Source organism: Maylandia zebra, linkage group LG14, assembly GCF_041146795.1.
Source record: "Maylandia zebra isolate NMK-2024a linkage group LG14, Mzebra_GT3a, whole genome shotgun sequence".
Classification (NCBI taxonomy): domain Eukaryota; kingdom Metazoa; phylum Chordata; class Actinopteri; order Cichliformes; family Cichlidae; genus Maylandia; species Maylandia zebra.
In genome coordinates this window covers 39,842,595-39,868,254 of record NC_135180.1, presented here as the reverse complement: position 1 = coordinate 39,868,254, position 25,660 = coordinate 39,842,595, and the positions used below count along the sequence as shown (strand labels likewise).

Here is a 25,660-nt window from a genome sequence, read left to right as displayed (position 1 = left end):
GCTCCTACATTTGATGAAAGTGATAAAAATAGAAGCTCTGTCTCTCTTTATTCTGACATTTAACTAATTCAAAAGATGTTTCAATATTTATCTAAAACAAAAGTTGACTCTAAATTGATGTTGTACAGTAAAAACTGTTCTTGTGTTTTCCATAAAGTGTAAATATCTGGTTTCAGCTGTGAATATCCTGCTGTGTACTGAAACCCCTCTTGTTTTGCATAGAAATATACTGAACAACATACAAAGCATAATATATAAAATAACATTTACCTGAGTTTTTTCTTTGAAAGAAGCTTCTAATGTCCATTCTTATATTTCAGTACATAACTGAATCATTTGAATCATTTCATTTCTTCACTACCAGACACACTGGACCCACTACAGTTCGCTTACCGTCCAAATCGTTCCACAGACGATGCCATCTCTCATCTCCTCCACACATCACTCACTCACTTGGACACTAGAAGGGGGAATTATGTTAAAATGCTCTTCATAGACTACAGCTCTGCATTTAACACCATAATTCCCTCCACACTCACCACCAAGCTGGAGCATCTGGGACTCAGCTCATCTATGTGTCAGTGGATCTCCAACTTCCTAACTGGCAGACCACAGGCAGTAAGGATGGGCGGACATGTCTCAGCCTCCACCACTCTCAGCACTGGAGCCCCCCAGGGGTGTGTTCTGAGCCCCCTGCTGTACTCTTTGTACACATATGACTGTGTGGCCACTACCAGCTCCACCACCATCATCAAGTTTGCTGACGACACCGTCGTGGTGGGCCTGATCTCTGATAACAACGAGACGGCCTACCTGAAGGAGATTAGGAATCTGGAGAACTGGTGCCAGAGGAACAACCTCCTTCTAAACGTCAGTAAGACAAAGGAGCTGATAGTGGACTTCAGCACTAAGCAGGAGAGGAACTACCAGACCCCCGTCATCAACGAGTGCCCAGTGGAGAGAGTGGACAGCTTCAAATACCTCGGAGTTCACATCACGCAGGACCTGTCATGGTCCTGTCACATCAACACCGTGGTGAAAAAGGCCCGTCAGCGTCTCTACCACCTCAGACGCTTGAGAGACTTCCAACTGCCCTCCAAGGTGCTCAGGAACTTTTACTCGTGCACCATAGAGAGCATCCTGACGGGAAACATCTTAACCTGGTTCGGGAACAGCACCATGCAGGACAGACGAGCTCTACAGAGGGTTGTGCGGTCAGCTGAGCGCACCATCCGCTCCGAGCTCCCTGACCTGCACTCAATCTACAGCAGACGGTGCTGGACCAAGGCCAGGAAGATGGTGAAGGACCTCAGCCATCCCAACAACAGACTGTTCTCTCTGTTGAGGTCAGGAAAGCGATTCCGCTCCCTGAAGACCAACACAGAGAGACTGAGGAGGAGCTTCTTCCCGCAGGCGATACGGTCTCTCAATCACACCACCACACAGTACTGACCCACACATACAGTTCTTACACACACACTGGACTTTCTGGACTTTGGTTTTGCACAACACTGGTCACTATATTCTTCATTTCCGGTTAATACTTGTACAGCTGCTGTTATTGTGTATATATTTATTTATATTTAGATTTCTTCATACATTCTTATATAGTTCTATATTGTGTATTTTGTTGTACAGTTATTTTATTTTCAACTTTAATTTATATATTTATATATTTATCTTTATCTTATTCTTCCCAGTTAAATTTACCCTTCATTCTAATTTGTGTTGTACAGTTATTTCATTTTTAACCTTAATTTATATTTTATTCCTTCCTAGTTAAATTTACCCTTTTTAATTTTTCATATTTATTTCCTATCTTATTCATAGCCTTTTCCTTTTTTGTTCTCTTTAGGTCACGAGCAGTTGTCCAAGCATTTCACTACATATCGTACTGTGTATGACTGTGTACGTGACAAATAAAATTTGAATTTGAATTTGAAACCGATTTAGTCGGTGAGGGTAAGACCTGAAAATATGAAATAAACACATGTAAGCTGAGACTCTCTAAAGAAACAGCTTTGTTGTTGTTCGGCTTTTCATTTCACCATTTGTTGATTCACTTGAAGAGCGAGTAAGGTAATATGGGTCAAGTGATCAGTTTGATATCAATCTTTCGTGATTCACCGTCATATTTACATTATTTGTACAGTACCAATGATTTGCTTTGGTACCTGCTCAAACTTAAGCTCTCCTTAGTATGGCTGGCTCCGTCTCTCCAACAGTGCACTCACAGGCAGCAGCTGCCCCGCCCCCTCGCTCAGTCGCTTAGTGCCTGAGCTCGGATCATACCAATATCAGGGGGGATTCACGCACAGTCGTAAATTCCCACAGTGTGCACTATGTGCTTCGAATATTGTGTGTACTTTTTGTTTTATACAGTTGTCAGCCAGGCATCTAACTATGAAAAAATTACACTCCAAAAGACCCCGGGCTTCTGACAAAAAGACCCGGGCTTAAGCCCAGTAAGCCACCCCCACGCTCCGCCCCTGCTGGAGACACTCTGACACCTTTTTGTGTATTCATGTGTGAATATGCAAATGAGCTGTGAAGTCATTAAATAAACACAGATGAATGTGAACAGACCTCCTTCATCCAGCATTATAAAAACAGCTGTTAGATCAAAGAAGTCAAAGCGAGCTTTGATCCAGACCAGAGCAGCACACCTGGTCCAGCTCAAACCTTTGTTTCAGTGGGGAGGGGCTCTGCCAGTCACTGGAAGGAAAATTTAATAAATGAAAACTCAGTTTTTTATTGCAGTGTAAACTGAGGGCACTGCAGTGAGTGTTCAGGGTGTTCGCCTGTCACCCTGTGAGCCTAATATTGAAAATATCAACACCAAGACCAGAAAAGAGCTCTGAGAAGCTCCGCCCACACGCTCTCCGTCAGTTACAGGTCAGGCACTGATGATGATGATACCAAAACTGCTCAGCACGTGCATATCAGAAAGTGTGTGCTCAGTTATCCTTCAGGTTAGTGAGTGCTGAGGTTCCTGCTGATGTCACAGGCGTCGGTGACTCGCCGCCGTCCTGCGCTGCCTCAGTCAACTGACAGTTGAACTGCTGCGTGAAGGCGTGCAGCAGGTGAGGGACGACCTCCTCCACGCTAGCGTGTCTCCGCAGCTCGGCGCTCAGCGACGTCACGCCTTTCCCTTCGATCCCACACGGAACGATGTGGTCGAACCACGACAGGTCGGTGCAGCAGTTCAGCGCCAGACCGTGAGACGTGATGTAGCGGCCACAGTGTATTCCTGAAAACACGACAGCCGTCATTCAGGCAATTCTTACACAGGACGTGCTGAAGAGCAAGGAAGAGCAAGCAGCTGCGTTGGAGCCCTGCTGAATATGGTAGCGATCAAATGAAACACGCACACACTGACATAAACATGTTACCAACCTCACACCTGACCAACAGATATGAAGAGCATGTTTCACCTCTTTACCTCCGTGGGCCGGCGCACTGTTATACCACACCTGAGTCCAGCCAGTAAAACTGTTCCGTCTATGCGAGCGGCCTTTAGGTCACATGACCTCACCCTCACGCTCGCTGACAGCCTTTAACAGGTGAACAGCACCTGCAGAGATGGGTGGTCGGCCACCTGCTGCGACCCCTAACGGCCAGCAGATGGCGCTTTGTAAATAAAACTGAATTGAACTGAAAATTTTTAAACTGAGGATTTTTCACGGTGGTGGTTTCATTCTTGTCTCGATCTTTTTCCCGTCACGTGTAAGGTCCGCTCTCCTAATGACACAATAACTTAACCATAAACCACACTTGTGGCTAAGAGAAAGGACTCAGTGCGTCTGGACATTTGTGTGCCAATGAAAAGAAGGCAGTGTGACTTTGTCCATCGTCACTTAAAGACGAGGAAGTAAGAAAACAGGACAGAATCAGTGCTTTTGAATAGTGGTGCCGGAAATGGATTTCATCAGACTGAAGGACCTGCGACTCGCTTATTTCAGACACGTCACGTCTCTTCTGTTCTTCACATCAGCGTGCGAAGAACAGAAGGAAGACCGGCAGCGTTGGTTTGACACCATTATGACAACAACAGGAAGAGGCCAAGGATCAATCTTCCTACAGAATGTTTATCCACCCTTCTGTAACTGGGGCTTAAAATGAGTTTTTACTGGACTTTATGGTTTCAGCTCTATGACAGTCCTGGTTCTGGCCCAGCTGAGATCAAACTGGACCCTGATCCAAAGCGTCAGTGCTGTGTGACTGTAGGTCTATACCTCGCAGTATAAATAAAGCATCCTGAGGTGACTGTAGAGCTGGGCGATATGAGATTTTTTCATATCACGATATGTTTTTTTCATTTCAGGCGATAACGATATCTATCACGATATAAGCCAAATAACTATATTTGTAAGATTTAAATGTGCCGTTGCTCACAAGTAAAATGTGAAATAATCAGCAGCTTGTTTTTATTTAAATATTTATTTCCCATAATAAGTTCAACAGGGTAGATGTACTTAAGGAACATGAGACTTTTTCAGATAAATAAAGGCAAATATTACAAACTACACAAAAGGCAGCCGCTAAAGCGTTTAAGTTTCAAAATAGAACAAATGAAACAGACTAAATTGTCAATTCCACTTAGAAACAAAATATTAATTCTAAAAATAAATCTTAGTTTGTTTTACAGAAGAACAGACAAAACTGACTAACTTTTGTCAATATCAAATAAACTGAGAACTAAAAGGAAATTCTCAATCTCTCCTTGTTGTATAGCTGAGCTTTTCAAACAGTTTTAACAGTTACGTTAGTCTGACAAAAGCCGAATGATGAATTAGCGCTTCCAGTCAGAGACTGAGGCTACGTCCACACGTACACGGGTGTTTTTGAAAACGGAGATTTTCCGTTTTCGTTTTAAAAAATAATCCCGTCCACACATAAAGGCAGAAATGAAGGAAAACGCTGCTATGAACATGTCAAAGCAGCAGGTGGCGCTAGATTCCTAACCGTGCAGAAATGTTGGCCAATCAGAAGTCTAGAAGCCTCGGTGGGAAAAAGTAAACAAAGCTGGGGCATAGAAGCAGAACCGAGTCGTATGTGTGGACGGACAGTAACTGTGTGTATATGTAAGCATTTAAACACTGCAGAGAGTAGAATTAACAGTATTGTAGAAATTCATTTCACCGAAACAATAACGTGGCGCACAGTGTGACGCATGCAGCAGTTTATTGTATTTCCAGACTTGCTTTCAGCACAATTTACAGTGCACGCTACTCTGTTTTTAGTCAGACTTGAAATAGCCGAAATACCTTCACACTACGGAACTTCTATGGCTCTTCCGTTCGACAATCTCTCCGGCATTGGAACCATCATCTGTTTTCTCTTCGGTCACGCTCGGTTGATTTTTCTAGTCGGCACACTCATTTCCTCCATTACCCGCTGGCTGCTTCCCAAACAAACACACGTGCGGCTTGGCACTTGTGCTGTACATAACAAGTCACGCTACGTGACGCTGCGGCTGTGATTGGTTCGGCTCTGCGCTACTTAATTTGGATTGGCTGACCTTTTTTTTTTTTTCTTTGAGGACAAGAGCGGCGAGGTCTATCGCGATAGCTTAATTTCTCTATCGAGTAAAAGTTATATCGCGATACATATCGTTATCGTTCTATCGCCCAGCTCTAGGTGACTGCTGCTGATGCCAATAAACCTGGTGAACTCCACCTGTAGCCTGGATTAATCAGCTGCTCGTGTCTGATTATTGGTAATTATTGGTTTTAAAAAGCAGCCACACAGTCAGTGAACACATGGTTGGTGATTCAGGCTCAGAGCGACGCAGTCGTACCGATGGCGCAGATCTTATTGTCTCCGACCCAAACTCCCGTGTGAGGGGACGTCGTAGCTCGGATGGCGAACCTGCTGCAGAGTGCGATGACGGTCTGCTCCAGCTGATCGACGTACCACCGCACGCTCTGAGAGAACAGAAAACATTAAAATAAGTTCGGCTCTGATAAAAACACACCAATCTCATTCCCACGTCAGCTCAGACCTTCTTGAAGCTGCACAGGTTCAAGACTGGGTAGCAGACCAGTTGTCCCGGCCCGTGGAAGGTGATGAGTCCTCCCCGGTTCGCCCGGGCCACATCGGCCCCCTGCAGGCGCAGTTGGTCCAGCAGGGGCTCGGGGTAGGGTTTGTGGCGGATCCCGGTGGTGTAGACCGGCGGGTGCTCACACAGCAGCAGAGCGTGAGCAGGGCCGGACCGGTGCCGGTTCACGTAGACCTGCTGCAGTCGCAGAGCCTCCTGATAGGAGACCAGGCCCAGGCGGACCACCTCCACCAGCGGCTGGCCGCCCCGCATCTGGGACTGACACCAGACCAATCCAGACTGTTAGTTGCACAAATGTTTAGTTTTGTTACTTGTAACCTGTTTAAAATGTATCCAGCCTTAAAGGCTGCATGACTAGGGGCGTGGCCACTTTGATTGACAGGTGGATGGTGACACAGGTGTCTGCTGTGACTTATACAGTGGATGGGTTCCGTCAGGAGCAAAGATCCTCCATCTGGTTATCTGAAACCAGCAGCACATTAGCTTTAGTGTCACAGCACATGTACATGCATGCTCATGTTCCCAGGACCTGAACCGAGAGTTCACAAGCTGCCCTAGAATATCGCAGTTTTTAGATTCCCTTAGTTCAGCAGAGATCCTGGGACATTTCTCCGAACATAATCCAAACGACACAAACCTGAGCTACTCACAGACAAATCGGCTGCTTCAATTCACACATTATAAACTCACAAAGCAGAAAACTAAAAATAAAATCGAGGTGGAGCTTCTGCTCGCGGGCACTGAGCGCTCTGACCTCAGTGACACGGTCAAAGCAAACCGTAGTACATCTCTGAATGGGAAGCAAATCCCTCCGCCGTGTCTCTACGTGATTATTTCGTTAGTTTATTAATTTATCAAAATACTTTATCAAAACCATCACCTGTCTAACTTCTGTACGCTCCTCTACCACGACCCGCTCTTCTTCTACAGCTGTGAGACTGATGACGTCTTCCGGTTGTACAGCGCCGTCTTGCCATTAACCGGAACCTAAAGTCTTTCATAATAAAACTGAATTATTATCGACTTATTTTTTAATCTCGCAGTTTTGTCAAATTAATAAATATCATTTCTTGAGTTGAAGAATTAGATTCATATTAAGGCAACAAAATCTAAATTGCCAAAGATCTGCTCTCTTTCATGAGAAAATAAATTCACAACAGGTAAATTACAATATGTTGGCCGTCTTGTTTTTAATTTTATTACTTCTCATCCCTCCGTCTTTATTTTGCCAATGTTTACTTTCTAAGTAGCGATTTCTTTGTCTTGCAATTTATGTTTATTGAAAAATAATGCTGTTAAACCACACACTAAAAATCACAAACTCAGCCCCAACAGAAAGAGACATATTTAGCAGCTTTGATTTTCAAAGCACATTTTGCTACATATTTTACATGTTTGTTTTTTTTACAGACTACCATCAAGTTATTTTTTATTTTCTAAATTTGGAAATGCACAATAAAATGCAACGACTTAGTTTTATTTTGAAGTCGACACCTGACGTCAGAGGAGGCTCGCGCCGCTGTGATTCAGCGGCTCCGGTTGGCGGGCTGCACGCGCGTCCACTCCTCTGCGCTCGCGCTGTTTCGGCGGCGGCAGGGCGGGGTTTGTTTTGAGAGCGGACCGGAGAGAGAAGACTCACCAGGGAAGATGGCGACCGCAGGGTCTGCCGAACGGCCTGGGAGACCGGCCAGCGCCACGGCCGCCGGCACGTCCCGGGCCGGGCTCGCAGCTCGGTGCCGGTCCGGGTCCAGCCCACCCGAGTACGAATCCAAGAAGTGCATGGCGTGCGCGGAGACCGGAGGCAGCCCGGCCGGCAGACACCTGGCCTGTCCGCTCTGCCTAGCCCCCAGACACTCCGGCAGCGAGGAGCGGCTCCGCGGGAGGAGCGACCACGAGAGTAGCAGCAGTAGGCCGGGCGGGAGGGACTGCGACAGCCGGAGAGGTCGGTGAGCTTCTCGGGGAATCGCCCGTGCAGATATCGCTGTATCACACCGCTGCAGGGTGTTTGTTTAACGGCAGAAAACAGCGGGAATTTAAATGAAATCAACTTTAATAAAGTTTAACGTGAGCAGCGCGCGGTTTTAAGAATGTTAAAGGTTAGTTTTATGTGAAAAACATTTATGAAGTGTGGTAGCTGCAGGCGTAAAAATCCCCGCTTTTCTTTATGGAGTTTTGTATGGAGCTACAGGCTCAATCACAGGTCAACGTGTGGACACAAATCAATGAGAAAACCATGGAAACAGCCCTCAGAGGACACGTGACTGCTCACAGTGACCTCACCTGATCACAGGTATAGGCAGCAGGGTCACATGTCATGTGGCACTGCTCAGGTCTGCAGATGGGGAATGTGTCCAGACATGTACAGCTGGAGGAGGAGTTGAGTTACTGCAGTACTAGTAGTACTGGAGGTATTACTGCGTGGACTCTGTTAGCAGTGGCTGGCTGGAAAAGCCCAAGGGGGTTATTACTAGCAGAGGTGGGACCAAGTCATTGTTTTGCAAGTCTCAAGTAAGTCTCAAGTCTTTATCCTCAAGTCTCAAGTCAAGTCTCAAGTAATGTCAGGCAAGTCAGAGTCGAGTCTCAAGTCACTGGTGTAAAAGTCCGAGTCAAGTCACAAGTCTGAAACTTTGAATTTCAAGTCCTTTCGAGTCTTTAAAAAAAAAAAAACGAAAAAAATAATGTTGCAGTTATGCTAAATGTAAATATTAGACCATGTAATTTTAAAATCTGTGTTTTTCTCAACACATGACAAAATAGTGAACTTAGAAAATATACACAAATTGTGAAATTGCACCTCTTTAAAATGCAGCTCAATTAAACCTAGCTCCAAGAATAATTTTCACCGACAGTTCTGAGATAAGCTGCATGTTAAAATCGCATGACAAAAATATCATACACATTAAAAAAAACTGCATCACCAACGTAGCCTGGACAACATTTGCTAGTTAGATGAAGTCAGCTATCTCATCGTAGCATATTTATATGCATATTTATAATTATACGGTTCTTGGAGTGAGTGCATACACTCATGAAGTTTAGTAACTTCAGGTCACTGCAACAAGCCCAGGTACAGTTTACCGACGGATGGGTGCAGGACCTTGAAATGCACCGTGTAGAACGAAAGACCATCGTACGTATCATAAGTTTACCAGTCTCACAAATTGTCGTCATAAATACACATTCCTTAACCGTTTATTAATAGGACCTTTGAGCTCAACGGTAATTAATTAGTAGTGGAAATAATTTCTGGTACCCATTACAGAAATGTAGCATTGACAATAATACTGTATGCTGTAATCGTACTGGGCAATTAGTGATACAAAAAACCTGTTTTATCCTGTGAATAAAAGTATATGTTTTTGTCAATGTACCATAATAACAGAAGCGAAACGCAATATTGTGTCAGGACAATTCACTATTTATGCACAATGAACAAAGGAGCATAGCGCGACCATTTCTGTTCAGCGCCAGACTTGCTTGTAACCTATATCACCAGTTATGTTAAGAAAAATGACGCATTAACTACAACAGCAGACTGACCTTCGTGTAAATGTTTGGAGCAGACTAACCTGTGAGCTGGAGTGTTCTGGGACGTTATATTTGGTCTTTGAATGGCTGCAATCCAGTCGCGTCTTTGTTACTTCGGAAACATGGCTCGAACAATTTCTCTTCAACGACGTAATCCGATAACAACCGATCTCTTTACCCGTCGGCTTCCCGTGGCTGTCATGCGACCGGCTATTGCAGTTAATAATACAACAGCTTCTTGACATTTTTGTGTTTCTTTTTATCGCTGTGTGACTGATTTTAATTGAAAGCCTGCGTGCGCTAGTACCGCTTGCCACGAGTTCCCAGAATCCTTTGCGGTTCTACCCGTGAATGACGTCACATTTTCAATCTCTATATAATATGCATGTTAAATTTTATATTTGGGGTAAAATATCAAGTCTTTTCAAGTAAACCGGTTCAAGTCCAATTCAAGTCCCAAGTCATTGGTGTAAAAGTCCAAGTCAAGTCACAAGTCTGAGAACATTTTTTCAAGTCAAGTCTAAAGTCATAAAATTAATGACTCGAGTCTGACTCGAGTCCACACCTCTGATTACTAGTACTTAGAGCAGGACACAGCAGGAGAACCATAAATACTGTAAGTACTCTTTGACTTGCACTGACCACTGTGAACAGCAGTTCTTACATAAGAAAGCTCGGGTGAGACTCAGTGGCTTTATGTGTGTTGGATGAAGTCAGAAGGTGCTGATGGTGATCATGTTTTATGTTTTATTCATTGACCCAATACTGACACCTTTAGCATTTTTCCTTTTAGGCTGTATCTGAGCAGCTTTGTGTGATTCACAGTTTGTCTGATGCTGGGCTTCTGTCGTGTCTCTCTGACATCACAGATAGCCAAGAGTGGAGCAAACCGTGCCCGAGCTGTGAGCTCACAGGTTTACTGCACGTGCACCGAGCTCGTTATTACAAAGTTTTAAGACAGGAAGTGAACAGTAGAATTTTAGTAGTCAAAGTCACCTGTTTAAATTGTATTAAGCCTTTAAATTATTAGGGGCGTGGCTTCTTTGACTGTTTTCTCTTTGGCTGTGTTCCTTTAGAGTTCTTCGTCTCTCCGGTGCTCATCCCGAAGTCTGCCGACGCTCCTTCAGGCCCGAGCGGGAAACACAAGGTGAGTCAGAGAGCTGCAGGTAAACCTGTGATCACCTGTGAGTGGTTAAGCTCGTCACAGCCGACCGAGCCTGCTGAGTGTTTTATTGCTGAGGAAGAAAAGCAGAGCTCTGCAGGCTGCCGATATCAAACTTGAGAACTTTGGCTTTAATTTGAGTTTACATTAAGTTTACATTAAGTTTTCTCTCTAAGCAGTCACCTCTCTCTCAAAGTTTCCACTGTGAGTCTCGATATACCCTCGTAGATGCTGCGTCGTCTCGTGGAGACAGGAGAATCTTTGTGTTTTAGCCCTTGAAATAAACTTTAACCCCTCCGTGTTTCAGCTGCTGCTGTGTGACGACAGAGAGGAGGTGAAGAGGAGGAGCTCTCTGAACTGTAAAGACGAGTCAGTCCGTCGTGATGAAGATCCGGTGAGTGATGACAGGCTGAATGTTTTCATCCTGCAGCAGCTGTCTTAACTAGCTGTTGTCCCTCCTCAGGGCGTCCTGTCTGACTCCGAGAACGAGGAGCCGATCAGCAGGAGGATCCGAAACATCTCAGCCTTTATCAGGAAAACCAAAAACTCATCCGCTGGGTGAGCACAACCACCCTGTCCTATTCCTTTTGCAGACAGTGAACGTACCACAGACTACAGGGGTGTGACCTCTGACCTCTGTGTTTATTCTTTAGGAGTTGTCAGAGGAGCAGGAGCTGCACTGATCCTGTGGAGGATGGAGGAGGAAAGATGAAACTTGTCACCCAGCCGGCAGCCGTGATGGACCGGGTACGTGAGACAGTCATGTCATGTGATCAAGACTCCCGTCTGTGGGAACTTCAGAAGAAATAGTGTTTTATCAGGCTGTGTTAGAGAGTGTAATCAGATTACTGTATGCTTCAGGAGCCATCCAGGTTCAGTCTGCGGGGAGAAGGATCGTTAAGCCCCTCTGCCATTAGAACCTGCTCGGCACGATTAGCCCCAGTTTTCAGGGTTACCTTTAGGTCATAGTACCTGGTCGGGTTCCAAGCGGTCCGAGCAGGTAATAAAATGTGACTTCATCAGACTACATGATTGGCTGGTCAGTAGCGTCACTGGATGAGTCGTGAGAGCTTCTCGTTCAGTAAAATCAAAACCGCCATTTTTGAAACGCTACATCAAAGGAGATGGCTACAAAAACAACGCTGCGTTCCCCGAGTGACGAAAAGCCACAGAGTGAGCTGCAGGCATATATTTGCTTCGACGTGCACCTTTGTCTTAGTGTTCGTGTCACATGTCAATAGACTCTGTGCACCGTGTGCTACTTCCGGTGGGGAAACTCCTGTAGGGCGCCTCGTTTCCGGTGTGATATTCACGTCTTGTTTACGGTCGGGTTTTCCAAAACAAGTCAACCAAATGGATGAATCAAGCGGCGATTTACATTTCTCAAGATGTCGTGGGAATTTACTGAATATATCTGTAGATGATGTTCGTCGACGTGTCGATATTTCCCCCACGCCTCAAAGCAAAAGAGAGAAAGGATTCAAATATTTTATTTTGAGTGTTTGTATACAGCGGCCCCTCGTTTATCGCCGGTGTTCTAAAAATAACCAGCAACAGGTGAAATCCGTGAAGTGCCCAGCTTTATTTTTTACAATTATTTGAGATGTTTTAAGCCCCTCACTACACTTTATACACTTTTCTCAGACAGGCAGGAACATTTTCACACTTTTCTCTCTTGCTTAAACTCTCAAAGTTCAAACCTTCGTAGAAAAATAATTCCAGTATTATAGGATGAAACCAAAGATCAAACCGTGTTTTCGGGTCCAGAACATGAGAATAGAGCAGCTGAGAGAGAATCCAACATCAATCAATCATTAATGAATCAATGAATCAGCGATCGATGTAGCGATTCTGTACTGTACAGGAGAGACGGCACGGAGGAGATCAACAATGGTCTGCAGCCGAACGCAATGTGCTGTAAAAATAAAAAAGCATGCAAAATTGCACACAAAAAATCTGCGAAAGGTGAACCGCGTTATAGCGAGTTAGGGAGTTATAGCGAGGGACCGCTGTAATTTTGAAGGCAAGTCACAACATACCCTTCGTGAATACTAACGTATAGAAACCCTTACCAGCAATCATTCATTTATTTTTTTGTGGCTTTTTTTCATAGTTTGTTGACATGCTGTGTGGGTGTGTACTGGTATGGACATAACGGGGAAACATCTGGCTTTGACTGTTGTTCACCTGCAGTTTGAGACATTTGCCTGTTTAAATCATAAGAACTGTCTGTATACAGAGATGTGCTTCTGCTGCAGTGATGCAGTTCTGCTTGTGTTGAGTGACGTAAACAACCAATCGATCTGCACGCTTCAAACGTCAAAACTGATCATCTGATTTTTTTTTTTTATGACACAGCAGTGGTGAGTGTTCCCACCTCTGCTCTTTGTAACTTAACGCCATCTTTCCGTTTTCGTGTTTTGGACATGATTTTTGAGTCCACCTTCGCAGTAGCGATTGACCGCAAAATAAAGCTACCGGAAACGTACAACCCCACTAGGGCTGCCACGATTAGTCGACTAGTCACGATTACGTCGACCATCAAAATCGTCGACGACTGATTTAATAGTCGACGCGTCGTTTGAAGCTTTGTAAGATCCCAAAAGACGCAGGAATGAGTAGCAGGATTTAAGAGTGTAATAACGGACTGAAACAGAAGATGGCAGCACTGCATGTACAAGGATGTCAGCTGCCGTTAAACCCCGAAGAAGAAGAAGCTGTGTCCCAGAATTCATAGCACAGCTTCCAACAATGGCGGCAGCTAGTTAGTTTTAATATTACTCTTATTATTCTTTCTGGGTCACAAAATAAACGTTTAACATATTTTCAGGCAAGAATGTAGCTGTGTAAACCTCAAATATCTGCTCAGTTTATCAGGACACCACATATTTTCAAAAGCGCTCCGACGTTTTCAGAGACGTCTGTTACCCACTAGCTCGATAGTTAGCCGGGGGCTAGGCTCACTAGAGCCGTGAGAACACCGGACTCCCGGCAAATCGCGTCTTTCGCTACTCAGGTTAAACATGATATATGAGTCACTTAGATAACTTAAAATGTTGTTGTTTGGCTTTTTTCAGTATTTTATTTGTTCCTGAGTAAATCTGTTTGTCTGAGATTAAAGTTATAGTTTTTACACAGCTGAATAAACGTCAAGCAGACAGCTGATTATCAGAAGTGTGAGATGCTCCAGAATTTACTCCGGTGTCCTGTTATAGTTTAGATAGCAAGGAGTTTATTAAACTTCACCGAAACAATCTGCAAACTTCATTAAACTTTAATAAACTATCATCTTGTCTTTATTTTTAGTTAGCACCTTAAACACTTAAAGCTGTAAGCTAATGATAGTTATATAAGAGCAGATGCTGCTGGTGCAATAAGCTGTACGCTGTACGTCCAATGGATGATGATCTGATTAGTCGACTAATCGCAAAAATAATCGGTGACTAGTCGACTATCAAAATAATCGTTTGTGGCAGCTCTAAACCCCACATCCGGTCTTAAAACAGGAAGTTAGCATTTTCTCATGCACAGGGTCTATTACGTTGTGAGACGCGCAGACAAATTGCCCTGATGACAATGCACTGGTCTGTAATGGAAAACCAGTCGATTCAAACAGGTATTAATGGAAAAGGCTCTATAGCAGGGGTGTCAAACTCCAGGCCTCGAGGGCCGGTGTCCTGCAGGTTTTAGATGTGTCCTTGGTTCATCACAGCTGACTCAAATGGTTAAAGGACCTCCTCAACATGTCTTGTAGTTCTCCAGAGGCCTGGTAATGAACTAATCATGTGATTCAGGTGTGCTGACCCAGGGTGAGATCTAAACCCTGCAGGACACCGGCCCTCGAGGCCTGTAGTTCCCCACCCCTGGTCTATAGAGTGCTTTGGGGTCCACATCCTGAACTTTCACTGTGAGCTTGCACCATCAGGCAGGCATTAGAGTGACAAACCTCTGCCTCCTTGTCTGCCTGACACATCGTGTGGATACCACCCCACTACAGCTCAAATACCTGGTGAAACATCACAACTCTTAAAGGAATCGCCTTCTACTCAAACATGCTCACAGGTCCAGCTGTGTAGAGTCCAGTCTCTGCATGGAAACAGCACAGCATCCATCAGAAGGAAGTGTCGGGTTTTACAGAAAAAATCCATACAAGTGTATAAAACGGGGCCTGGTGATGGCGTTTATTCTTATATTTCACCTGTGTTAAACAGCTGTGTGGTTGCTGACTTGTGTTCTTGTGTCCTCCGCCAGGTTGGCATCAGCCACAGCTATGCGGCAGGAATCCTCCTCTCCTCTGAGAACAGCCGCTCTATCTCCGCCCCCATCACCGCTCCCGATCGGAGGCTCACCTGGCGAGCTGTGCTGACATCATCTTCCTCGGCTCTCCTGTGCATGCCTCCTCCCCGCCCGGAGCGCTCCATCAGCCCCGAGAGCAACGACAGCATCTCCGAGGAGCTCAACCACTTCAAGCCCATCGTCTGCTCGCCATGCACGCCACCCAAGCGCCTCCCGGACGGCCGCCTGATGGAGCCCACCATCGTGAAGTCCACGCCCCGGAACCTGACCCGCGGTCTGCAGAAGGCCACCAGCTACGAGGCCAGCCCTGCCGTCCTGCAGAAGTGGAGGCAGATCGAGCTGGACCGCCAGAGCCTCAAGGTGAACTCCAAGGCCACGCTGACGAGCCCCGTCTCCGAGGTAAACCATAACAAGCTCGGCATGGGTGGCGAGGGTGCAAAGACGCGCCAGTCCCCGGCAGGAGACGCAGTGACGTCAGCAAACAAGAGGAGGCTGCTGTTCGACTCTCCAGCCGGCGACACGGACAGCTTCCAGAAGCAGTCGGTGAAGATCCGCGTCCCTGCGGTCCGCTACAGCAGCGAGTCGACCTTCAAGGGAGGCTTTGAGCCGCCGGCCGGCACTCCTGAGTCCTGCAGCACGGGGGCGCTGTTCAGTCGGAAACAGTCGTTCTCGCCCTACACCAAGAACTCTGGGGTGCAGTCCTGTAAGTTAGTGCCAAAGGACTCTCAGAGTCCCAGGAAGGAGTCCGACAGTAGCATCCACAACCAGACTACCTCACGGAGGGGCAAGAAGAGGAAGCAGAAGACCAAACATCTGGACTCGAGCCGCGACTTGGATCTGAAGAGGGGCCGGCCCGTCAACCAGGAAGCGCTGGACGAACGGTACATCTGCCAGATTCAGCAGGAGCGGCAGGATCGAGCGCTCGCCCTGAAGCTGCAGAGACAGTTCGACCGCGAGAACCAGAACCGTAGAAGGAGCCCCGACAAGTATTTCCTGCGGTCCTGGATGTCCACTCAGAGCCGCAGGAGGCGTGGTCTGAGGAGGTCCAGACGAATCAACAAGAAGCACTAGACAGACGGGAAGGATCTCATATATGCAAAGACACGAAAGGCGAAGGTTTAATGAACGTATGAATGTTTTCACTCGTCTGACAAACGGGTTTGTAACCTGGAGACGTTTCTTCCAAACACCAGCAGATCACCAAAAACTGAACCTTCAGCTACAGGACGGCGCGACAGTCGTCACCACAGGAAACCTCCTGGAAGTGTTTGAACTCAGAGGCTTAATCTGAGCTTTTTTACAGATCGCATGGCCGAGTCGTTTCTCTGCAGCTGGAACAAAGAAAGCTTTCACAGGTTCAACCATAGTCACGTGGCCCGGAGCAAAGGATGTTTATGTTGAGCTTCCAGTTACAGATCCAGGGTGGATGTGAGGCCCTGAAGGTCACAATGTCTGAGCTGAACATCGCCTCGCATCCCGACACCGCTGAAGGCGACGGCGGTGTTTAATCCGTATTTGTGCGCTGCGTTCCAAACACAGCAGCCTGCTCATCATCTGAACTGTTGCAAAGGTTCAGATGAAGGCAGGCTGCACGCTGCCGGGCCGAACACGACTCTGTCGGTTCAGTCCGGTGCGCTCCACGCGATGATGATGTTTATTAATATAGTTCATTTAAATCTCACCGGCCTCACAGTGATCTCCCAGAGGCCGAGGAAAATCTAAAAGGAGCTTTATGGAAAGAAATGAGATGAGGGACTTTTCCTTTGCTGCTAGCGTGAGTGTCGGCCTGAGCTGCTGTTTGACAGAAATCTGTCTTTGTATTTGTGACCGTTTATGAAGCCCAGTTTGAATAAAATAGTTAAAAGTGATTTTTTATTGGCTCCAAAACTCCAGACTGTCAGAACTTTCCAAAAGTCCAAAATCATGATTCGTATGTATTTCGGTAGCTCAGAGCGTGACACGCGTCTCTTCATTCATATCTGAAGTGAACACATATCTGAACACATCACTTCCTACCTGACGGTCCCTCTGGGTGTGCAGGTAACCCTCCACCCCTGAAAGCGTGACATGTACCTGGTATTACCCTCTGAGGTGATACTGAGGAGCACCGACGGTCGCTGTGACGCAGGTTTCTGTCAGCAGCACGTCTTTGCCCCGGGCAGGTGGAAGTTACCCCTGGTTTATCCTCGTGAGAACTTTCCACAGGTTAATCAAAGTCCAGCCGACCTGCATGTGTTGGGAATGCAGGAGAAACCAGAACCCGCTCAAATATAAGGAGGTGTTGAGTCAGACTTCTCCCAGCAGCTGAGGATCATGGGACATAAACTTCCTCTAGTATAGCTGCTGGTGTCATCCTGGTCTTCCAGTCTGAAAGTCGGAGCTGCCGAGGCTCGTGGGGACTGCAGTCTTTAGAACCCGATTGGTCAGGAAGGATTTCTACCTGAATTCGGATCAGGAGACTCACCTGGTCACTCTCAAGGAGCGAGGAGCCGTGTGATTGGACGAGCTTTATGGCCTGTGATGTCAGATGCTGGTGCATTCAGACCAAATGTGAATTTACTGTGGTCACAGAGCTCTGACTGTGGTACTTTTAATAATTATTGATTTATAAAAATCACGCTGGAGTCAGAGTTAGAACGTCACCTGTGGTCCACAGGAAGCAGGTGAGGCAGGTGGCTGTAGAGCCGACAGCCATTTAGCAGCGAGGTTAGAGCCCCATCTCTATGTAGAGAAACTTCCACGATTGGGCCAAGCTGAACCAATCAGTGAGCGAGTTCAAGCTTTCGGGGACAAAATCCACCCTGACCCTTCACCCCTCACAGTCAGCTGTTTTCTGTCTGCAACGTAAACATATTTAATGCAGAAACTGCCTTCATGCTGCGAATACTGTCAGAGTTACAGGAAATGCGTGAGGTGGTTTCCAAATCTGGATCTTTTTAATGTTTTGATCGCTCCGTCAGTGCAGCAGAGGTCCACACGAAGCCTTCAGGCTGAAACCATCAGAAACTGCAGCTCGCTGCCACGCCCCTGCAGGAGCCTGAGCCTGAAGCTGAGACTGAAGGTGGGCGTGCACGTGCTTGGTCTGAGCTCACCTTCACACTCTGCTTCAGCGTTCCAAAGGAGCTGCACGGCTTCTGTTTGCAGGTCATCTGTGTTGGATCGGTGATGCTGTAGCTCCTGCAGGCCGTCCAGATGTCTGGTTCCTCAACACACGTGTTTTTTCTCCATGCTAAGCTCTGTCAGTGGTTAGCCTGAGTGCAGCGGCACGCTGTGTTCACACTGTGCTCAGATCAGAGGCAGTCTGAACGACGCTGAGCGCTGGTGGGTCGCTGTTAGAAAAGCCGTACTCGCACTGAGCCTCAGTAATGTCATGATTCACTCTGGGGGTCGTATGTATGATAGATGCTGAAGAAGATGTGAGGGCGGGGACAAACTGAGGACACGCCCACAAACATCCAACGTGTTGGTGTAGTTACTCTGCAGTTCCTCTACCTGAACACCTGCAAAGAAACAATGAGGTTGGGTGGCGTTAGAACCAGACTGCAGCTCACAGGCTGGATGTAAAATAAAGGTGTAGCTCCTTAAACCTGCATTCTGTCTAATGTCCAGCAGGGGGTGGCAACTCAAAAATCTGAGACACTCACCTGGTCTCTGTGCTCACTAACACTTTCCTGATTGGCTGATCATCATTTTGGAGATGATGGTGCCGTCAGAGTCACAGGAAGCAGGTTAGGGGTTAGGGCGGGGCTACCTGTGATTGACAGATTGCAGTGCTCTCTCCCTGTCATGTCTGCCAGCAGCACAAACCCAGGTCCAGTTCAATGACTGGAGTTACCGGAGGTAAGAGGCCACGCCCCTAATAACTGTATTACTACCTTTAGCTTACAATATAAAGCGACTTGAGACGGCTGTTGTTGTGATTTGGTGCTAAATAAATAAAAGTGAATCGAATTCAAACCATGTGAGCGTAAAATGCAGGTGTCATGAAGGGAAATGATCCACACAGACCAACAGTGTATCAGGCTGCAGACGTGTTCATTTTATCACGGGAGTCTGCTGCCTCTGCTGGACGGTGGAGGAACTGCAGCCTTTGGAGGTTTAGGTGATTGGTTTAGATCATAGGTGTCAAACTCTGGCCCGTGGGCCAAATTTGGCCCGCAGCCTAATTACATTTGGCCCGCAAAGCCATACCAAATTACTATCAGAGCTGGCCTACTGGTATTATACAGCTAATATATATATTGTTTAGTATTAAGCTCGGCTTGTTCCATATTCAGTTTTTCAGCAAAACGTGTCCATAAGAAAAGATTCATTCTCATATCTGGAGGAATAAATATGTTTCAATAAATATTAACATTAGCCCGCGACTTTGTTCCTGTTTTGAATTTTTGCCCACTGTGTGTTTGAGTTTGACACCCCTGGTTTAGATAATAATAACATTCCTGCTGTTTCCTCTTTTTTTTTTTTTTTTTTTTTTTTTTACATTTCTGCGTCCTCAGTGATTCCTGGCCTTCATCATCATCATCATCATCAGCTGTTAAAGTTTAATTTGAAGTCTTGATGGAGCTGAAGGGCTTCTCTCTTTTTTTTTTTTAAACCATTAAAGATGAGCACGTTTCTGTTTTGTATTCTTTGGTGGGTGCAGAGAGTTCAGGTGGGGGTGGGTGGACGGGGTCAGGGGTCACGCTGAGTGCCAAATGAGCAGATGACATTGATCCTTTGTAACTGACTAGTTTTGTATGAGCGGCTGCTGGAAGAAAAAGTAAAAGAGTTGAAACGCTGGCTTGTGTCCTGTCTTCTCTTCACTCAGTGATCTGAAGCCCAGGGCTCACCTGAGACGCTCACCTGAGCGTCCCGCAGATTGCCGATGATTGGTAAGAAGAAGCAGGAAGTGCAGCAGGACGTCCTCCATCAACTGCAAACAATATCGCCATCAAAAACTCAGCAGGTTGAAGGTGATGCTACAAACTCTGTTACTCCATGTTTCATTCCCCAGATCAAAATGAAGGATGCTGTAAAGCAGCTGCTGTGAAGTCTGATATTCACAGAGAGTTAAGGCAAGGCAAGTTTATTTGTACAGCACAATTCAACAACAAGGTGATTCAAAGTGCTTTACAGAGACATTAGAAACAAGAACAAATAAAAAGCATGATTTAAAATTGATTAAAACAAGCAAATAAACTAATTAACAAACAAACAAACAAAACAGGATATAAAATCAAAACAGATAAAATCAGTAGTTAAATGTAAGTTTTGAAGTTTAAGCTTAAAGTGTGGATTTGGTGCTTTATTCAAATGCAGCTGAGAACAGGTGAGTCTTCAACCTGGATTTAAATAAACTGAGTGTTTCAGCTGATCTGAGGCTTTCTGGGAGTTTGTTCCAGATATAAGGAGCATAAAAGCTGAATGCAGCTTCTCCGTGTCTGGTTCTGACTCTGGGAACTGATAAAAGACCGGATCCAGATGACCTGAGGGATCTGGATGGTTGAGCGAGAGCCTCAACCCCATTATGAGCACCTTCTACAGAGGCACTGTGGAGAGCATCCTCAGCAGCTGCATGTGTGGTATCCTGCACTGGTTCCTGCTGGAAACAGCTACAACAGGTAGTGAGAGCAGTGGAGAGGATCGTGGGTACTTCTCTTCCCTCCCTCCAGGACATCTGCTGCATCCGCCTCATCCAGAAAGCTCTCTGCATCACAGAGACTCCACCCATCTGTCCAACAGCTTCTTCAGTTTGAAGAGCCTCGGGCCCAGAACCAGCAGACTGAGAGACAGCTTCATCCATCAGGCTGTCAGGATGCTGAACTCTCACACACACCAACTCCAGACCTGCATCCACCTCTTACCCCCCACACACTGCACACAAACTCTTGGATTGTGTTGGACTCTGTTGTGTGTGTATAACACTGTAATCTGTTTTAGTGTAACACTGAGGGCTGTGGGAGCACTGCAATTTAAAATTCCCAAGTATGTTCTGCACATGTGGTTTTTGACAAAAAATGACTTTGAGATTTTCAAAATGGAGGCCTTCAGTAAGTTATAAGAGATACGATAAGACTTCATTGATTCCACGGCGGGTTTTTGTTTTGCGTTGCCTCAGCTCAGGTACAGATACCAGAAGGATAAAGATACAGATAAAACACAAACAAATATAACCTCAGTAAGATAATACACTATATACAGCGGTAGCATACGCGCTTTAAGGTGTCAGATAAATAAAGGCCTCCTGCTGTTCGCTAAAAACTGAACCTCGTACGTTTTTATTCATTTCATTTTTGAGTCGTTTGTATTTTCCACATGAGCGCGCACGCCGCAGCTGCCTCGGCCACGCTTGCAGACGTGGTGACGACATGCGCGTCGAGCGCTATAATTTCGGTGGACAGCCAATCGGCTGCATCCAGGTCACAGAGCCGTGTTTGTAGCGGAAGAGAAGATGGCGGCTGCAGCTGCGGGGAACAGAAAGAGCGGGCTGCTGGAGAAAGTGAGTAAAAGCGTGAACGGATTCTCCTGAGCAGGATGAACCCCTGCGGGGAGGGTCTGTGTCCCGGAGCTGGGAGGTCTATGTCCCCGCTGCAGCTGCTGTGCGGCTCGGTGTGTGTCTGTGTGAGCCGCCGCTAAGGGGCTAAGCTAATGCTAACGAGCTAAAGTGGATACATTCAGAATGAAAACAAAATAAAAACAAAGTTGAGCATGAAGCTGAGAGCCGAGTTTAACCTCTGCGTGGGAAATAAACCGCTATTAGAGGTCAAAGTTCAGCGGTTTGTTCTATTTCCTGCTTCCAGCTGTTAAACAGCTGCACCAAACCGGAAACAGACAGTTTAACTAAACTCACCCGTCTGTTAAACAGGTGATGTAGGAGTGCAGGAGGCGTGCTTCAGAATGAAGCTTTAAGTTTCCACACATGAAACAGGTAAAACATCTGCAGCAGGTGGCGCTGCACGTGGGCACAATAACTTGTTCTTTTGCGGAGGGGGGGCGGTTAATTCCTGGAGCACGTTTCTGGGTCACTTCCTGCATTAAAGCAAACATGGCTTTTAAACTGCTGGTGTCAGACACAGTGGGGGGCGTAGAGCAGGAAGTCACCAGCTGACCTGCGATCAGGCGCCCTTCACTGTAAGAGCATGTATCTTGTTTCCGGTCTGATGGTCTGTGTTTGATGGCGCCCTGGTCTTTGTCTTCTTTCAGTTTTTGGACTGCGACGAGCCTCCAAAACCTCTCCGTTGTTCTCGTCCCCTCCAGATTTTTAACATGCAAATATTCTTTAAGCCCATTTTTTAGAAACTCATTTTAAGGCTCAGATTTCTTTAGCTTCCATCATACGATGACAGGAAGATGATGTCTCCGCCCTCAACATGAACTCTCCCTGAGAAGAGTTGCAGTCGCCGCCTCCGTGCTTATGTTAGCCTGATCTTCAGATGGAAACTGTCGATTAAACTGCTGTGTTTGTGTTTCAGTGGAGGATCGACGAGAAGCCGGTGAAGATTGATAAATGGGATGGAGCAGCGGTGAAGAACTCCTTGGATGACGCTGCGAAGAAGGTTTAATTGATTATTTTTATCCACATGTTAACAGCAAATATTCAAACATGAGCCGCATGTGTTACTTGTTCTTATTGAAACGTTCCAGCAGTTTACGTCCATGTTTCGGAGACATGAATGACTCTGGTTTAGAGCAAGATGTTTTAAGTAAAAGTAAAACAGGAAAGGTTCACTCAGATGAGAGGAGGGTGGAGAACTGCAGCTGGGTGAAGGTGGGAGGAGGGAACTCCTACGTTTGAAGCGACCTGAGCAGTGTTTCTTCAAGGAGCTAATTTCATTGGTCGGATTTTAGCTGATGACGTCAGAGTCACACAGGGGGCGTGTCCAAATTCATGGGCTGCTTCCTCCTGAGGACGTATTTGTAGACCGATTACGTCACAGCGACGCGCCGAAGGCTGTTCAAATTCGTAGACTCCTCCGAATGCAGCCGACAAATGCGTCCTCATTTTCCCCGAATTTGAAGGATGGGTCGGGTGTGTCCTTCGTGGCCCACCATATCCCAGAATTCATAGCGCGGCCCAGCCAAACTCCAGTTTCCAACAATGGCGGCCGCTACTAAGTTTGAATATTACTCTTATTAATCTTTCTGGGTCACAAAATAAACTTTTAACATATTTTCAGAGAAAGCAGCTGTGTAAACTTCAAATATCTGCTCGGTTTATGAAGACGCCACATATTTGTAAAAGTGCTTCGACGTTTTCAGAGACGTCTGCTACCCACCAGCTCGACAGCGAGCCGGGAGCTCGAGGGTCACTGGAGCCGCCGAGAACGGCACAACTCCCGGCACATCATTTTCAGATCACCGCGGACTTTTGCTACTCAGGTTAAACGTGATATATGAGTCACTTAGACAACCTAAAGATGTTATTGTTTGGCTTCTTCAGCGTTTTATTTGTTCCTGAGTGAATCTGTGTGGCTGAGATTAAAGTTAGTTTTCACACAGCTGAATAAACGTCAAACAGAAAACTGATTAAACAGAAGTGTGAGACGGTCGAGAGTTTACTCCAGTGTCCTGTTATATTTTAGACAGCAAGGAGCAGACGGCGAGTTCATTAAACTCCACCCAGACCGCGGTGACACAAAACTGAAGGCTCGACCGTCACATTTCACAGCCTCGCTCTTTGGTCTTCTCGGTCTTCGGAGGACGCAGTCTATGGACACAGCTACAGTCGAAACTTCGTCACTTGTTTAAGCTTTGAATGATGTTTGCAGCATAAAGCCAGCATGCGTGTGAGAGCTTCACTGTCGGCTGGGATTTTTCACTCATCGCGATGAGTCATGAACGCATGTGAAGGAAAGCTGCTGTTCACCTTGTTTGGCTAAACTTCATATCGATATGACCTATCTATGACCAGGTGCTGCTGGAGAAGTACGGTTACCTGGAGAACTTCCAGTTGGTCGACGGGCGCCTGCTGATCTGCACTGTGTCCTGTCTGTTTGCCATGCTGGCTCTGGTCTGGGACTATCTGCACCCCTTCCCCGAGTCCAGACCCGTCCTCGCCTGCTGCGTCATCTCATATCCTTCAGACGGAAACCTCTGCTTTTAAAAAATAAGATGATGAACTCACAGTGTGTCATATGTGAAACATGTGAGGGGAAAAATGTTGAAATAAGATTCAAAATTCAGAAACGACAGATGAAAGAGAAAAATGTTTTTACATATTAAAAACACCGAAAGTCTCATGAATGTCACTGAAACACAAAAACAAATGTTTGTAGAAATGATTCCGTCTAATATGATGATGATGATGATGATGATGAGCGTGTTGGCTTTCCCTAACTCCTCTTCCTCACGTACTTCATCATGATGGGCATCCTCACGCTGTACACCTCCTACAAAGAGAAGAACATCTTCCTGGTGGCCATGCAGAAGGATCCAGCTGGGATGGATCCAGACCACATCTGGCAGCTCTCCTCCTCCCTCAAACGGTCAGTGAGTATGGGAATCAAACCAGCAACCCCCAGCAGTCTGCACATTTCCTCATCTGCGAAGGACTCAGAGTGGATCAGTTTGCGTCTGTGTTTTCCAGGTTTGACGACCAGTACACGCTCCGGGTGTCCTTCTCCGACGGGAAGTCCAAGAAGTCGAGAGAGGCGGACTTCACCAAGTCGGTGTCGGCGTTCTTCGACGAACACGGGACGCTGGTGATGGACCAGTTTGAGAAGAGCGTTTCTAAACTGCACGACACGCTCGCCGCCGACAAGAAGACCAAATAAAAGACGGGAAGCAAACGTGGTGTGAGTCTGCCTCCTCTGTTCCTCCTCAGAGTTCACTGGTTTCAGCGCCGGCTCCATCAGGAGCTGCCAGAGGAAACTTATTCATGCATTCATATTAAAAATCTGAAATCTGCAGTCTGTCTGTTTTTACCACCACACTCTGAACAACCCCGGAGGTCAGCACGCTCAGCCGCAAACCGGCGGCCGCTCCTTTATTAGACAGACTCGGCAGCAGGCGGAGTCACAGGTCCGTGTTGCCCACTCATGCTCCGAGAGTGGGAATGATCAGAAACCAGTGAACTTCAGGAGGGACAGAGACCAGAGTCAGAGGCTCAGCTCCACTCTGAAGGGTTTATTTTCCTGTCACAGCTAACTGTCACTCAGAGGTCAAAGGTCAGGTGTTCTGTCAGCAGGTTAGGAACATTTCAGCTATTTAAAAACAACCTGAGACTCACTGCGTCTTCACCGGGTCTCCAAGTATTAAAGGTTTAAGGACCGCTGTGTGACATGGCTGTGGTGGGCGGAGCCTTACGTAAGGGTCACGGAGGTGGGGAATAAGCAGCTAATGATGGCCAACGGTTTAAAAATGTGATTTTTTTTCAGTGTTTAAAAAAGTAAAGTTTTCGTCATTTTTTTCTCTGTGATGTGAGAATCAGTTTGAACTGTAGCAGCAGGTGAACTAACCGGCGCGTCGGCTCACTGGCCGACGTGTTGGTGCCGTACAACAGGAAGTGGACATTGATCAGACCTTTATTTTGAAAGTTTTTTATTCTCAGATGCTTTCTCTGTGTTAATAAAAACATTAAACTTGGATCTTGTTAGAGAAACATCTGGATGTGTGTCTCACTTTGAGTTCAG

At 46.3% G+C, this 25,660-nt stretch overlaps 3 protein-coding genes across 4 annotated transcripts; 2 read left to right on the top strand and 1 right to left on the bottom strand.

Moving 5' to 3' along the window:
* Positions 1-1,561: 1,561 nt before the first annotated feature.
* Positions 1,562-7,054, bottom strand: lipt2 (lipoyl(octanoyl) transferase 2). Of its 2 annotated transcripts, none has more exons than XM_004572593.5 (4): positions 6,942-7,054; positions 6,005-6,319; positions 5,801-5,927; positions 1,562-3,250 (listed from the first exon to the last, which is right to left on the bottom strand). In XM_004572593.5, the coding sequence occupies exons 2-4, from the start codon at positions 6,311-6,313 to the stop codon at positions 2,958-2,960; spliced, it is 729 nt and encodes a 242-aa protein (XP_004572650.3). In that variant the 5' UTR covers positions 6,314-6,319; positions 6,942-7,054; the 3' UTR covers positions 1,562-2,957. The 2 variants fall into 2 exon arrangements, with proteins under 2 accessions (XP_004572650.3, XP_004572649.3); XM_004572592.5 differs by having other exon boundaries at positions 6,005-6,523; positions 6,942-7,036.
* Positions 7,055-7,561: 507 nt separating this feature from the next.
* Positions 7,562-19,829, top strand: rnf169 (ring finger protein 169). The gene is made up of 6 exons (XM_004572594.4): positions 7,562-8,003; positions 10,666-10,736; positions 11,059-11,145; positions 11,215-11,309; positions 11,405-11,498; positions 15,003-19,829. The coding sequence occupies exons 1-6, from the start codon at positions 7,709-7,711 to the stop codon at positions 16,116-16,118; spliced, it is 1,758 nt and encodes a 585-aa protein (XP_004572651.1). The 5' UTR covers positions 7,562-7,708; the 3' UTR covers positions 16,119-19,829.
* Positions 19,830-21,404: 1,575 nt separating this feature from the next.
* Positions 21,405-25,631, top strand: spcs2 (signal peptidase complex subunit 2). The gene is made up of 5 exons (XM_004572595.6): positions 21,405-21,528; positions 22,502-22,585; positions 23,941-24,101; positions 24,380-24,514; positions 24,616-25,631. The coding sequence occupies exons 1-5, from the start codon at positions 21,481-21,483 to the stop codon at positions 24,800-24,802; spliced, it is 615 nt and encodes a 204-aa protein (XP_004572652.1). The 5' UTR covers positions 21,405-21,480; the 3' UTR covers positions 24,803-25,631.
* The last annotated feature ends 29 nt before the right edge of the window (positions 25,632-25,660 follow it).